This window comes from Anolis sagrei, chromosome 6 (genome assembly GCF_037176765.1).
Source record: "Anolis sagrei isolate rAnoSag1 chromosome 6, rAnoSag1.mat, whole genome shotgun sequence".
NCBI lineage: Eukaryota > Metazoa > Chordata > Lepidosauria > Squamata > Dactyloidae > Anolis > Anolis sagrei.
The window spans coordinates 82,334,910-82,349,393 of record NC_090026.1 but is presented as its reverse complement, the minus strand read 5'-3'; the positions used below and the strand labels follow the sequence as shown (position 1 = coordinate 82,349,393).

At 39.4% G+C, this 14,484-nt stretch overlaps 1 protein-coding gene across 1 annotated transcript in view; it reads right to left on the bottom strand.

Moving 5' to 3' along the window:
* Positions 1-13,729, bottom strand: part of GADL1 (glutamate decarboxylase like 1) — a 117,799-nt gene extending 104,070 nt beyond the window's left edge. Inside the window, exon 1 of the mRNA XM_060781876.2 lies at positions 13,516-13,729. Within this exon, the coding sequence (XP_060637859.1) occupies positions 13,516-13,531 (16 nt within the window). The 5' untranslated portion in view covers positions 13,532-13,729. The remainder of the gene's footprint in view (positions 1-13,515) is intronic.
* Between the last annotated feature and the right edge of the window lie 755 nt (positions 13,730-14,484).

Sequence of the window (14,484 nt, the reverse complement as noted above, 5' to 3'; positions counted from 1 at the left end):
CCCTAAAAAGAAAACAGAAGTTGCTTTCCTAAAGTTCTACTAAAATAGATGGAAACTGCTTCAGTTCTTTATTCCAACTTTTTATTCTTGTCATATATATACATATGAAAATTCAATTTGAAGACAAGGAAGCATAAGGAACACAGCCATGATCCTTACGAAACTGCTTAACAAGCTCAGCTAACATTTTTAGATAAAGAAAAACTCAAAAGCATCATAAGAGAAAAATGAGGAGAAAAAAGATTTATTCTTTGTCGCCCAGATTCCATCATATGAAATTAAAGGCTCTAATCTTTACGCACACTTACCAACATGTAAGTCTCACTACGCTGGGTGAATCTTATGGCTGAATAAGCATCTACAGGACTACTCTTTTAAGTACTTTTGTCATTCTCTCACTAGCGGTTTAACTGAGCACAGCTGGAAGCTGTTCAGTTCTAAATTGGAACATAAAAGGAAGCAGACAGAGAACAAGCCAAGATTTAAAATTCTGTATTATATTTAAATAATTAAATGGGAACTTTTTTACTCCTATTTTCTCTCTATTTATATTTATTTATTATATTTATATTTATTTTCTCTAACTGTAGTCTTTTGTACAATTTCTGTGCTAAGAGAATGCTTCAGAGCACAGGTGCCTGTTTTAAAAGGCAATGCCACTGTCCTGGTGCCTAGACACAATTCAGCTTCCAAAATTTAATTTAGGTTTCAATGAATCACTATAGCTATGTCAAGAGCTTTGTTACAGATCTTCTTTCTACAGTGTATTCTGTTCAGCCAATATTTCAGAAAAATAAAGGTTCAATCATAATGCAATCAACAAGGTCCGCCTCCCATCCCTCTTGAAGTGTTTGCTTTCAGACAGGCACTGGAGAGACTTCAAGGCTACTGAATTTGTTGGTGTGAAGTTGCTATTAGAGGTGATCACATGAGTGATCACAGCCATAAATGTCCCATATGCTTACCTGAAAGATAAGCACAATTAACAACACGCACTCTTTCCCTTGCTTATTTCAGGACTTTAGATCCATTCTGGACTAGGGCCATTCCCTATGGAGCTACTACTCCAAACTATTGGAAAATAACAATTCATCCAACAACATTAAGAATTATTTTGATGTTTCGAATAATATAAATGAACAATGATAATAATGCTGGCTTTTGGTCATATGGACCAAAAGTGTCAAATGGGATCACACTAATGTATAGTGATTGGGTACACCATTATCTCCCTAACCTTGTCAGGTTCTGCTTTCTTTGTAAGCTTTTAAAGGAAAACAAAAATCTATCATATACAAGAAGTATGAAATTAAAACATATACACAATGAAAATGTTTGCATGTAATGAAAAAGCAGAGGCCGCAGTAGTTCTGGATAGATGTATTCCCATGATGTGACCACAAAACGAACAGATTAACATGGCATCAAACCAAAAAATTAATTACTCTTAATTATGGCTAGTGAAAACAAGGCATCTTTGTGGAAAATGATGGTTGACATTGGCTTGTTTCCAATAACCCTTGTTAAGATTTATAATAATTTGTCAGATTGAAATATAACACAAAACTAATTAGTCAATAATGGAAACAAACAGTTTGGAATATCTCCTGGCAGAGCTAAAGGGGAAAGAGTGCATGAGGCTTGCCTGGTCTTATTCTACTAATGCTACAGTGAATGTAGCCTTGTGCTAACTTTCTTGTCACTCTGGTTATGTTGTTCTACCTTACCTCTTACATAATACAATCCTAAGAATAAATAAATGCTAGACAATGTTCAAGTATCCCCTCGAATTACAATGAAGGTGTGTGTTCTCAGCAGTACACAGCTCACAAACTGAGAAACAAGAGCATCTTAACAAACAAAAGCAAAGCTGAAGCTTTCCTTGGCAAAATAATTTTAAGGATTACAAAAACATAAATGTCTGAATTGTTGCTTGGAGCAGTACTTTCCAAACTATATTCCTGTATCTTCCCTGAAAGTATTTAAGAACATCAAGATATCTGGATTGGATCAGACCACAGTCTTATCTAGTCAAGGATTCTGTTCTGGGAGACCACATAAGCAGGCCATGTGAACAGTTGCACATTACCACTGATGTTCTCAGCAATTGATATTCAGATACATACTGCCATTCTCAGGCATTCTGCACTAGAGTCCATCATATATAGCCATCATGACTAGCAGTTATTTATATTTTCCATCCTACATTAATTTGGCTAATTTTCTTTTAAAGTAATTTAAGATGATTTGACACCTCTTTAACTGACATGGCTCAATGCTATAAAATATGGGAATTATAACCTGGTGATGCACAAACACTTTTTTTTTTTTTTTGCAGAAAAGGCTAAAACCTTGTAAAACCACAACTCCCATGATTCTATAGCATGAGTTGACAGACATCAAGATATATTTGAAAGGAAATTCTATCGCTTAAGTGTTCTGTAAGATGGGATGGGCTACTGTGGGAAGCTAGGGGGCTGCATTACGCTTTCATCTGGTGGAGGGTCACATTCCACACACAAACTGTTTTGCCCCCAAAATACATTATAGGGGGCAGAAGGCATGGATGTTGGCCTTCCTTGGCCTCTAGTCCATGCTCTGATGTCTCCTCCTCCATCTTAGGAGCTATAACTCTCCTCGACACTATACTTTCTTTACTGTAGAGAAAAATGTACTCTTCTCTTTCCTTTCTACAGACGTTATCCATTCCTATAGATTTACATTATGCATCATACAAATAACAAGCACTCCTATTCGCACCATTTCAGCTCAATGTTTTCTAGCTTTAGCAAAGTAACACCTATACACAGAGACCTCCCTTCGTGTTTCTCACATGTTCCCCCTTGGCTATTAAGTTCTACTTTATATTTGCAGCCTGTCTTCAGAATTCCCCAATGAGAAAATAATTAATAGTAGAAAACCTTTCCCTAAAATCAGCTTATCTACCACTATTAATCTCGCTCTGTGATACAAAGCCACAGGACAGAGTATTTGCTAAAAGGCATATGGGATGACAGCAGTGAAGCTAAAAAGTCCTGGCCAGCAATCATCCTAAACAGAACCATTCCAAAGATATTATTGCATTTATCTTGTAATCTGTATGCCATATATTATTTAAGTATGCATCTTGAAACATGCCTTAAGCCTCTCAATAATGTACAGGAGTTTTGTAGTACATGCATTAAGCTACTTTGGCATACAAGCTGATACAAAAATGGTTCCCCAATGGCACAAATGTTTTGGAAAGAATCTCTTGCCAAAGCCAAGCAGAGAATGTTAACAAGGCAGAATGAACTAGCCTTCTGTTTTTCAAAATTATTTGAAGTTCTTTAAGAAGAATGCTTTGGGCAATAAAAATATGGTGTCTTTGCTCTATCAAATCTATTTAAAATCAAAATCATTCCAGGAAGTTGTAAAATGGTCCAAAATCTTTGTCTTAACCTCATCTTGGCATAATGAAGTGGCCCACTCCTGTAGGCACAATCACATATCTCTATCATTTCATAGCAGGAAAATAGGATGCACGTGGCAAAGCAACATCAGATGGTGGTCCATAAAGTGAAGATTATTAATGCCACTGAATACACAAGTTTGGAATAGCAACAGGCTGTGGCATTTGCCTGAGGCTAATGGGGAGATCAAGATTCTGTCCACCTTCAGGTCCTCTCCTTTACACACACACACAAACACACACCCTGGCCCCCACAGCTTTAATTGAAAGTAAACTACTTTTTCATTGTGAGTTCCATATGCATCAACTGAAGTAAGCTGAGGACAAAGAGAAACTGGGAGGGGAGAAGGAAAACTTAGGCATTTTAAACACATAATGACAGAGGACTAATTGCCAAATCGGGACAGTTGAAGCATATGCAGTTACTCAGTAGGAAGTTTCCTGCAAGAGAGGCCTTGGCAGCTATTTGATACTATCCTAGTTTTAGATTACTCTCAGGTGAGTTACTGTAGCTTTCCACACTTCAGTGTTCAATGAATACTTTAAGAACTTTTACCGAGACACAAATCCCACGCAGATAGAAACATTTAGCTTAGACAGCTTAAAGCAAAAAAAAAAATCTGGCACATAAAATATAGCTTGTCTAATAAGCATGAAAAATTGAATTAATGTGCAATAACAATCCCAATGCATTAATGTGATAGCAATTTTAGAAATTTAATTGACAAGATAGCTTAATGAAATATAGGATGTTAAATTTGTCATTCACCGGAAGTCTTACTAAACACCATTTTGCTAACAACAGACTTAATCCTTTGAATTATAGTGGAGAATGAAATAGAATGAATTTACCTTGAGAAACCATTTATGGAAAATCAAACGTTTGAATATCCGGCTTTCCACACAATGAATGGTTTATGGATAGGACGTTAATGATGGATATGGTTTTTAATCTATCGATCTGGTTTTTAATCTTGCTTTTAATTGCTGCTGTGGATCATGTTTTATTGATTTTTATTCTGTTTAGTTATGCTAAATTGTTTATATTAATTATTTGTGTTTTTATTATGTATTTGTATGGAGCCCCCAATGGTGTAATGGGTTAAACCCTTGTGCTGGCTGAACTGGTCAAACAACAGGGTGGCAGTTTGAATCCGGGGAGCGGCATAAGCTCCCATCTGTTGAGCTCTAGCTTCTCATGCAGGGATATGAGTGAAGCCTCCCATAGGATGGTAAAAAATCAAACATCTGGGAAACCCCTGGGCAATGTCCTTGCAGACAGCCAATTCTCTCACACCAGAAGCTATTTGCAGTTTCTCAAGTTGCTTCTGACAACAAAAATGTATTTGTGTGGCACAGAATGGTTGCCATCTATGTTGCAAGCCACCCCGAGTCCCCAAGGGGTGATGGGACAGGATATAAATAAAGTTTGATTTGATGATTTATTTCTTCCACACATTGTTTGGTTTACTGAACTGTTTATATCATTATAATGATTTGTACATATTAGAACAGATCTGTACAACTTTAGCACACACAATCAAATCAGCCCAACATCTAAGTATGAAGGTTGAAGAAGCTCACATGCTTTTGTCAGTCTTAGTGAGAAAACCTTGTGAGACAAGGAGGCTTAGCAAGCTCCTAGATGACTGAGTTCAGCTTGTAGATTCAGTTCTACAGACCTATCTTTACATGCTACATTTATGGTAATATCAAACACAGTTCTATTGCAAAATAACTAAATCCCATTGTGTTTTCTCTCCAGTAACTGGTTTTACAATCTACACTGAAGAAGGGATGTGTATTAAAAGACTCACCCATCCTATCAACATCAACACTATCTCTCACATCTTCCTTGCCTTTGAAGAGTCTGAGATATTCTTTAGATTTGGCCCTTGGGTTTCCAGCTGCAAACAGCTACTCAATAATACCAACACATTACCTCCAACACAAATTGTGGAAATATTCATGGCTTCAGAGCTCTGTGTCTTTTTATTCATGGTAACAAACAGCTACACAATGGAGAGAAACAGCAATAGCAAATTGAGAACTATTTAAAGCGATTATGATATTATACAGTTAATTCTAAGATAGGTTACTACGCTGTTAAAAGAAGCTAGACATTGAGATTCTATGTAGCTAGAACTTAAACAGCTGCAGTGGCTTTCTGTTTCTAGGCTCAATTCAAAATGATATGGCATAGGACCAATAGTATCTAAAGTACCATCTGTTCTATTAATCTGCCAATATATTAAGATCTTTAAGGTGTTTTTTCAGGTGCCTTCAGCATCCAAGGTAACAACCAAAGAGCGATAGTGCTTTTTTGGCAGCAGTAGTATCTTTTCTCTCTCTAAAACTTGGTATTTTGTTTGCATGTACTGTTTTGATCATATAGTTTTAATACTGTTAGTTTAAAAAATAGACTATTTTATTCTACTATTTTCAAAGCCACAATAGGGAAAGGGCTTTGAAATGTGCAATAATTCCATGTTGATAATAATAAAAATGTCATTTTAATTATATACATTGTAGAATGTGTTACAGATCCCTGAACCAAACATTTCTAGTCCATTAGAATTCATTTTAATTCAAGTATTGTTCAATTACCTCTTAATCCATTTGGACTAATGAGATAATGTTGTTGTGTCTTGATGTATAGCCAATAAAAATAGCTAAAACAAGTAAAAAATACTTCTAAATAATACTAACATAGTCTTTTATATAAACAGTTTTTAAAAACCTGATACAATCAATAAAATGACCCAATTTTAAGGACTACAAATTGAAGAAAAAAGTACAGTCTTAGCACCTGATGGAAGTTCAAGAAGGCTGCAACTATCTTGACTTCCCTTGGGAGGTACTGTTTTGTTGTTAGGTGCTGTTTTGTTGTTAGGTGCCTTACACCTAACAACAAAGACTCTGGCCTATGCCAGGCCTATCATAGTGATTTATTGATAAGTTTATTGATAAATTTGTCAACATTAGCTACCTACTTCCTCTGTGACTGAAAGATATGACTTTTTTGAGGTCAACAAGTAAATTTCTCTGGTTGAGCAGGAATCTGACACCCAGTCTCACAGTCCTAATCCCGAAGCCAATCACTACATTACCCTTGTTCTGGGGTGCTGCTAAGACTGAAATTCCCCAATGCTTCCACTCCATGGAAGCGAATACATGGCAAACACGATCAACTTGGATTTTGCTGTTCTAGGCCACAGATAAGGGTAGCACAGCTGACCGAAAGGTTGGTAGTTCAAATCCGGGGAGCAGGGTGAACTTCCACTATTAAACCCAGCTTCTGCTAACCTAGCAATTCAAAAGCATGCAAATGTGAGTAGATCAATAAGTACCACCTTGGCAGGAAGGTAACAGTTCTCCGTGCAGTCATACTGGCCACATGACCTTGGAGATGTCTACGGACAACACTGGCTCTTCGGTTTGGAAATGGGAATGAGCACCACCCCCCACCCCACAGAGTTGGACATGACTAGACTTAATGCCAGCGGAAACCTTTACCTTTACTTTTAGGCCACATAAAATCTGCTAAATTTCTTCAAGTGAATATTTGGAACCAAAATTACAACACAAGTGCCGCATGAAAAGAAAAACAGCCTGGAATCATTGATTTTGGATCACTGAATTGTACTTTTAAAATGAATAGCTACAATTCAAAGTACAGTAACATCCCTCCAGGAAGACATCAACCTCTGTGGCACTTGAATCTATATTAAGCTTACATAGAAAAGGTCACTTTTATAATCTGATCCACACTGTAGCTTATACTTAGGGGCAAGCATGAGCTTTCAATGAAAGAAACATAACTCATCTGCTAAAATGTCTCTTGTCAGAATCACAGGCGAATTAAAGCTCTTATTGTATTAAAATTAAAATATGATCATTGTTTGAATAGTCTATTGTGCTTAATAATTTGCAGAACTAAGTACCTGTGAAGGGGAAAAATAACGGTTTTGCCATTTAATGTAAATACTTAAACTTCTGATGCTTAATGAAAATACATTGAAACTGCAAGTAAAAGCTTTTGATTCATAAGAGGAGTCCTTACGAGCATTTTGAGGCTTGCAAAGGTGAAATTCCCAGCAGGTAGTACTTCTCTCTTTTTTTTATTACATTGTTAATCATGTTCATCTGTCACAGAACCCAAGATAGTATAAACAGGCTTGGCCCTCTAAAGCCTCATTTAACTCCAGTAATACTGGAGTGTATTGTCCATACTGGTGCTGGTAGGAGTAGTTCATCTGGAGGGCAACAGGTAGCTTATGTGGGGTATACAATTTCATCTGTACTGCCACAGGTAAAATGTCCCTCCCATTTTACTCTTACAGTGATTCCAGGATCTGAGGTCCCTTCTACACTGCCTTATATAATCTAGATTATCTGCTTTAAACTGGATTATATAGCAATGTAGACTCATATAATCCAGTTCAAAGTGGATAATGTCTTATTTGCTATGATAATCTGGATTATATAACAGTGTAGAAGGGGGCTGACTCCAGGTCTGCTTTAGCTAGATCAGCGTTTCTCAAACTGTGCTCCTCCAGATGTTTTGGACTTTGGCAACCACAATTCATAACAGCTAGAAAACTGACTGGGACTTCTGGGCGCTGAAGTCCAAAACACCTGGAGGAGCACAGTCTGCAAAACAATGAGATAAATCAATGTTGGGAACTGAAGAGTTCTCCAGATGTTGTAGGACCGAGACCTCAATCAGTACTAGCCAAACAGCCAATGGAAAGGAATGCTTGGAGTTGTAGTCCAAAACAACATCTGGAGGACCACAAACTCCCCACTCCTGCTCTAAATGGTTGCCCCCCTCCACGTCACATGTTTTAGGTAAAATCCATACACCAAGATATCCAAAACAAATTCAAAGGCAAAAACTGTTCCCAAAGGCCCCTTCTACACTGCAATATAATCAAGATTATCGAATCTGATAATCCAGATTATTATCTTTGAAGTGGATTAAATGAGACTACACTCCCATGTAATCTAGTTCAAAGCGGATACTCTGGATTGCATATGGCCATGTAGAAGTGGCCTAATAATTTCCAGGTTACAAAAAAAATGTCCAGGTTTACAAAAACCCCTTCAACAAATGTTCCGTTTTTCTGCTACCATCAAGGGGAAAATAATCAATGAAACACCTGATGCATACACAAACACATTATATGAGATTGGTTATAACTGAATCCAGGATAAACCAGAATCCTTTTCATCATAACCTGCACAATTTAACTTACTGAACAATGCATGCCTTTTGCCTATACAAATAGATGAATTACCTACAGCTGTCATGCTTTGGAAAATATTTTAGACTGCAATCCTAAATACCCTAGTAGAGAGTGAACCCTACTGAACAGAGTAAGATTTATTTCTAAATAAACATGCACAAGATTGGTCTATCTGTCAATCTTCTGTGAAGGTGAATGCTTTTTAATGGTAGAGAAACATAAAAGTTTTGCTCTCCTTTATATTTTGATTTGCACATATGTACAGCCACTAGATTTAGTAATGCTTACAATCTAAGTCTTGTATTAGTATTGTTGTTGGATTATAAAGGCTACAGTTTTATACATCTTAGTCCCAATGAACCCAACTAAGCAGAGTTTAGGATGTTCTGCCACAAAAATAGGAACAATAGGAGATAATATTTCAGAATAACATACGTATTTAATCAACAAAGTAAGAACTATGCACTAAATATATGTTATTTTACAAGAATTGCTTGTGATGCCACTTTTTCATTCATTAAAATTAAACCAATTAAACCAAATTCAATATAGGAAAGGAACAGAAGAGCTTCTTATTTGAATTAGCAGCATATCTCAGTGGATGTCAAAACCTGTGTGGTAAACATAAACATTTCTACTTTTCCTTCTGAAACTGGAAAAAAACTATCGTGTATGTAAATTATTTATGGCAGCTGTGTCTTGCATGTTGATTTCAGACAGTATATTTCAAATTTTTGAATTCCAGATAAGGGATGCTGAGTGTGTACCTTTCTGAAGTCAACAAAAAGGCCACCTCCAAAAAACAGCCCATTCTTAGTTACTTCAGTATGAACATATGTTCAACTTAGCCACTCAACCATTTAGGAAAATCCCTGGTAAATCTATCAATTAGAAGACAGTAGGTGCACATTATACTAGGGTTGCAAGGTGTCAGGGCCTACCCACACTTCTCCAGTCCTCAGGGCAAGAGCACTGCCTTACATGTGTTGCTTCTCATGTATTAGAGTTGGTGTTTTAGCTGTGGCTCATGTTTACTGCATCATCCTCAATGGCATCATAATGGGCTGCCCCTTGTAACATCGCCTTCCAACATCACCAAGACCCCTCTTGTGACATCACAAGTTGTTGTCCCAAGGGTCTCAGGATTTAGTGCTGATTGAGAAAGTCCTGATCTGTCAACGCTATTTCTGACACTAGCATCGGGGGGGGGGGGGACCATAGTTGCTAAATTGCGACCTGCATACACACAAACACAGCTGGAGAAGTTACCAATCAGAAAACTGAAGAGATGCAGCCACTTGGTATATACTAGGAATGTGCAAAAGATAGCTGGATTTACTAGTAGATTCTGGGTAATTTGCTGTATATCAGCTAAGGTTTCTAAGTCGTACTGCAATTTGTCTTGCTAAGTTGGGCCACTGAAAAATAATACTTGGGGAAAACACAGAGTGTATGTAGAAGCATTTGAGAATCTGGTATTGATCACAAACTTAGAGGCATCTTGTAGGCCTATCTCACTATAAGGGTCTAAATTCTCATGTTATTCAAAAAGCAGTCCTGCAAATTAATGCTTGAAACTGACTGTATTTGTTTCAGTGCCCGGACATGGCCTTCTGTGCTATGCTATACTACAGGACAGGTATTCCAGCCCTGCAGAGATAGATGGTGCTAACATCTATGTTTCATTACTGTGAAGCAGAAGATGCTCATAGCAGCATCTCAGCTAATCCTCTAAAGTCACCAGCAATTCCCTATTGTTAAGGGACACACCCATGCATGTAATACTGTCTGTTTTGGGCACTTTAGACTAGGCTGTTGCTCCTGATGTGGGGGATGCTATTTTGTCCCAATACTAAAGTAAGATTCACCTGCCAATCCAGCCATTCTCTGTTTATGACATAAGGAGGGGGCACCAGCATTTACTTCACCAGCCCTAGGAAGATATATAACTAAAAAGAGCTGTAAACATGATCTGCGGAGACCTAGATTTGAATTCTTGCGAAGTTCTCTGGGTGACCTGGACTCTATTACTGTTTCCATTTATTAGCAGATTTGTTGTCAAGCAGGATGAAAGAGGAACAGAATCAAGCACATCGTCCTGTGCACCTTGGAGAAAATAAAAGGTATTAAAATACATGCTAAATTAGATGTATGAGTTTTTATTCGTGACTTTTAAAGTTTCCATTTACCAAATTGTAAATGAAGGGCAGCAAAGGAACCATACTCTTGAGAAATAATTACTTTTACATTTTTACTTTAGTATATTTTGGACAGAATATTTTAACTTTCTCTAACCTTTGTGGTTGGCACATGTGCAACGTTACCTTAAATTGCTTTAGGTGTGCCCAAATCTTTGGAAATCAATAAACCTGAGCACACCCAACTAGGCATACAGGTCTCTTCAATGCACTGACAGTATTCTCTCTCTGCAAGTGAACTTTTGAACCAATCCCATCCACAACTTAGTAAAGAGCGGACTACAGCAACAGAACAACTAGCAATATGCAGATGTGACGAGTTAGAGGCCTTTAAAAACTAAAGATATAGAATACTATTATTCCACTTTAGATATTGTGGCTGTATAGTATAGAACTGAAGACTTTATAGTTTCATGAGGTCTTTAGATTTTTCAGCTAGAATACACACTTTACTGGAATTATAGTATTATACAGACTTAGTGGTGTAGTCTGAGATGCAACCATAGTCATTAAAGTGGGACCACAGGGCTGCAACTGTGTTGTGTGAAAAGGGTCTTGCACTCAGGAAACTCTTGTTAGAAGTGTGGTTCAAAATCTGTGGAGGTCTTTGCATTTGGCTACAGGAGTGTGTTTACACATGCACATACACATCTCATTTTCTTTTCCTTGGGAAATTAAAATTAGTAACCACATCTTTGTAACTATAGGGTTACTCATGGGGTATCTCTTTTTTGCTCTGGTAGCTTTGAAAACCTGGGCAAGATTAATTTCTGATATTGCAATCAACTGTTCTGGGGAAACTTTTATCTGATCATTGTGTGGTTGTCTATATCTAGGGTGTTTCTTGCTTAAGTTTTAATAATACTGAATTTGTCTTGGTTTTTTAACTATGCAAGAAGTTGTTCATTTATAGTATTTTATATAGTATTTTAAGGGTGCATCTCACCATTGATTTATGTAACATTTTAATGGTTTATGTAGTATTTTAATGGTGTATCTTGTATGTTTTTTTTCTCTTATCTTATACTTAATATGATAGTTTTAATTTTATATACTTGCTTATTATTGCTCATTTGTCCACATGACCTTGGAGGTGTCTGTAGGCATCTCCAAGGTCATGGCTCTTCAGCTCAGAAATGATGAGCACCATCCCCCAGAGTTGGACATGACTAGACTTAATGTCAAGGGGAAACCTTTATCTTTACCTTACCAGTAGTAAAGAGTTTCAAAAAGGGACAAGAAAGGGGGCTTTCTCCATGGCCCTTTCTTCTGGAACTCCTCTCTAAAGAAATCAGGACAGCCCCTTCACTCCTCTCCTTCAAGAAACAACTAAAAACCTACTTTTGTATGTTAGCCTATGGAGAGGACTTACAGGTTGCCGGTTCAAATCCAGAGAGCGGGGTGAGCTCCAATCTCAGCTCTAGCTTCCCCTGCAGGGACGTGAGAGAAGCCTCCCACAGGATGGTAAAAACATCAAAACATCCAAGCATCCCCTGGGCAACATCCTTGCAGATTCTCTCACACAAGTAGCGACTTGCAGTTTCTCAAGTTTGTTCCTGACACAGAAAAAAACCTGTTTTATTGTACATGGCATTTAATGTTTGCCATTTTTTGTCTTTGGAAGCTGTCTTGAGTCCCTTTGGGGAGAGAGGGAAGGTCAAAAATAAAGCTTATTACTACTACTACTACTACTACTACTATCTTTGTAGGAGCCCCCGGTGGCACAATGGGTTAAACCCTTGTGTTGGCAGGACTGAAGACCAACAGGTCGGAGGTTTGACTCCAGGGAGAGTGCGGGTGAGCTCCCTTTGTCAGCTGCAGGTCCCCATGAGAGAAGCCTCTTTATACTATCTTTATGTAACACATGGATCTCCATTCATTCTGTAGCACTCAAACACACAAGGAAACCTGAAGCAATACATAAAATAAAACCTTCCTAGAGGTTTTTTTTTAAATGAGTGGAAGTAAGCAAAAGAGTGTGAGGGAGGGTGAGATCTCTTTTTTTTCTGAGGGTGTGGGTTTATTTACATTAAATGGGTGGATTGCATTGGGTCCTTCTCAAATCAGCCCCTTCCTTGACTTCCCTTGTGGGAGCAAAGTTAGTCAGACAGTGGCCATAGCTGATAAGGGCATGAATAGTTTTAGTCACTGCTGGCGGGGAGAGATTTGGGACTCAGCCCTCCTCCTCCTCCTCCCAAGAAAGAAAGTGCTCCAAAAGGCAAGACGTGAAAGGGCAGCTGAGGATACTGCACAGCCAGACTCAGGCGTAGGGGTTAAGCAAAAGTTGCAATAGACACCAGCACCCCTGGGAAATGCTGTGAGGGGAGTAACTTTTCTCTGCGACGTGTGGAAAGGGGGGACAATCCCCCTCTCGACGAAAAAAACCCTTCCAAGTCGCCAAGAACAAAGAAGTGGCTCTGAGGCGGCGAGGGCTCTCCATTTCCCCCCAAAGGAGACCACCCACTGGCCTTCCTCCGCCTCAGAAGCGCATCTCCAAAGGGAAGAAGGAAGTCAGGGCGCCAACCCGCCGAAAAAGGACCGCTTGGGAAAGAGGAAAGCGAGGAAAGCCATTGAGCCGGTGGGTTGGATTGGGAGCATTGTTTTGGTTTTGTTTTACCCTCCTCCTCCTCCATCCCGCCTTCGGAGCCGACGTCGCCGTCCGCGGGGTGCGTCTTCTCTCCGCGAGCGAGGTGTTGCGGCCTCGGCCGGTGGTGAGGCGGCGGCAAATGGCTGCAGGTGGACGGCTCGCCCGGGGCTGGGCTCGGTGGACTCACGCAACACACGCCCCGGCCGCGCAGGCTCCGCCCCTTTCCCACCGGAGGGGCGAGGGGTGCGCCCCCCACTCGCTCGCGCGCTCGCTCTCTCTCCCTCGCGCGCGCGCCAGGAAGGCAAGCCGGCCGGCGGGCTATAAATAATACCTCGCGACCGCCCTTCAAGGCTGAGGAGGAGATAGCCAGAGTGCTGAAGAGGCCGGCCAGGCACAGGCGAAGCACAGAATCGCCCTGTTTGCTCCTTGTCTGTATCAGAACAGCAACAAATGATACACACACACACCCACACGCATAGTTGAGGGAAAGAGGGGAGGGTTACCAAGGGAGAAGTGGCGCCCTGTGTAGGCACAAAGTGCTCCTCACATGATGTCTTTCTGAAGGCGAGAGTCAAGAATGGCATTCTTTGAGGGATAGGCCTCCTACTACCATTGGACACAGGCAGCAGGCCTGTAGCCAGGTTGGGGGGAGGGGGTTAGGGGTTCAACCCCCCGCCCCCCTGAAATTTTTCAGGTTAAAACGCCCTTCCCATGGACATTAGATCAGCCCCTTCGCTAATGGTGTTTCAAAGAAAACTAAAAACCTGGCTGTTTGAACAGGCGTTCGGATAAATAGTGCAATGAACACAATGAATATAGGAAACGGAATTATGGATGACGAATTGGATCACGATTTTAGTTACGAAACGTTAATGTGTTGTTATTGAGATGTCATTAGTTTGTATTTTATACTGTTTATGGTTTTAATATTGTATGTTGTTGGACTGACTTTTGCTCTTGTTGTGAACCGCGTTGAGTCGTCTACGGGCTGAGAAACTG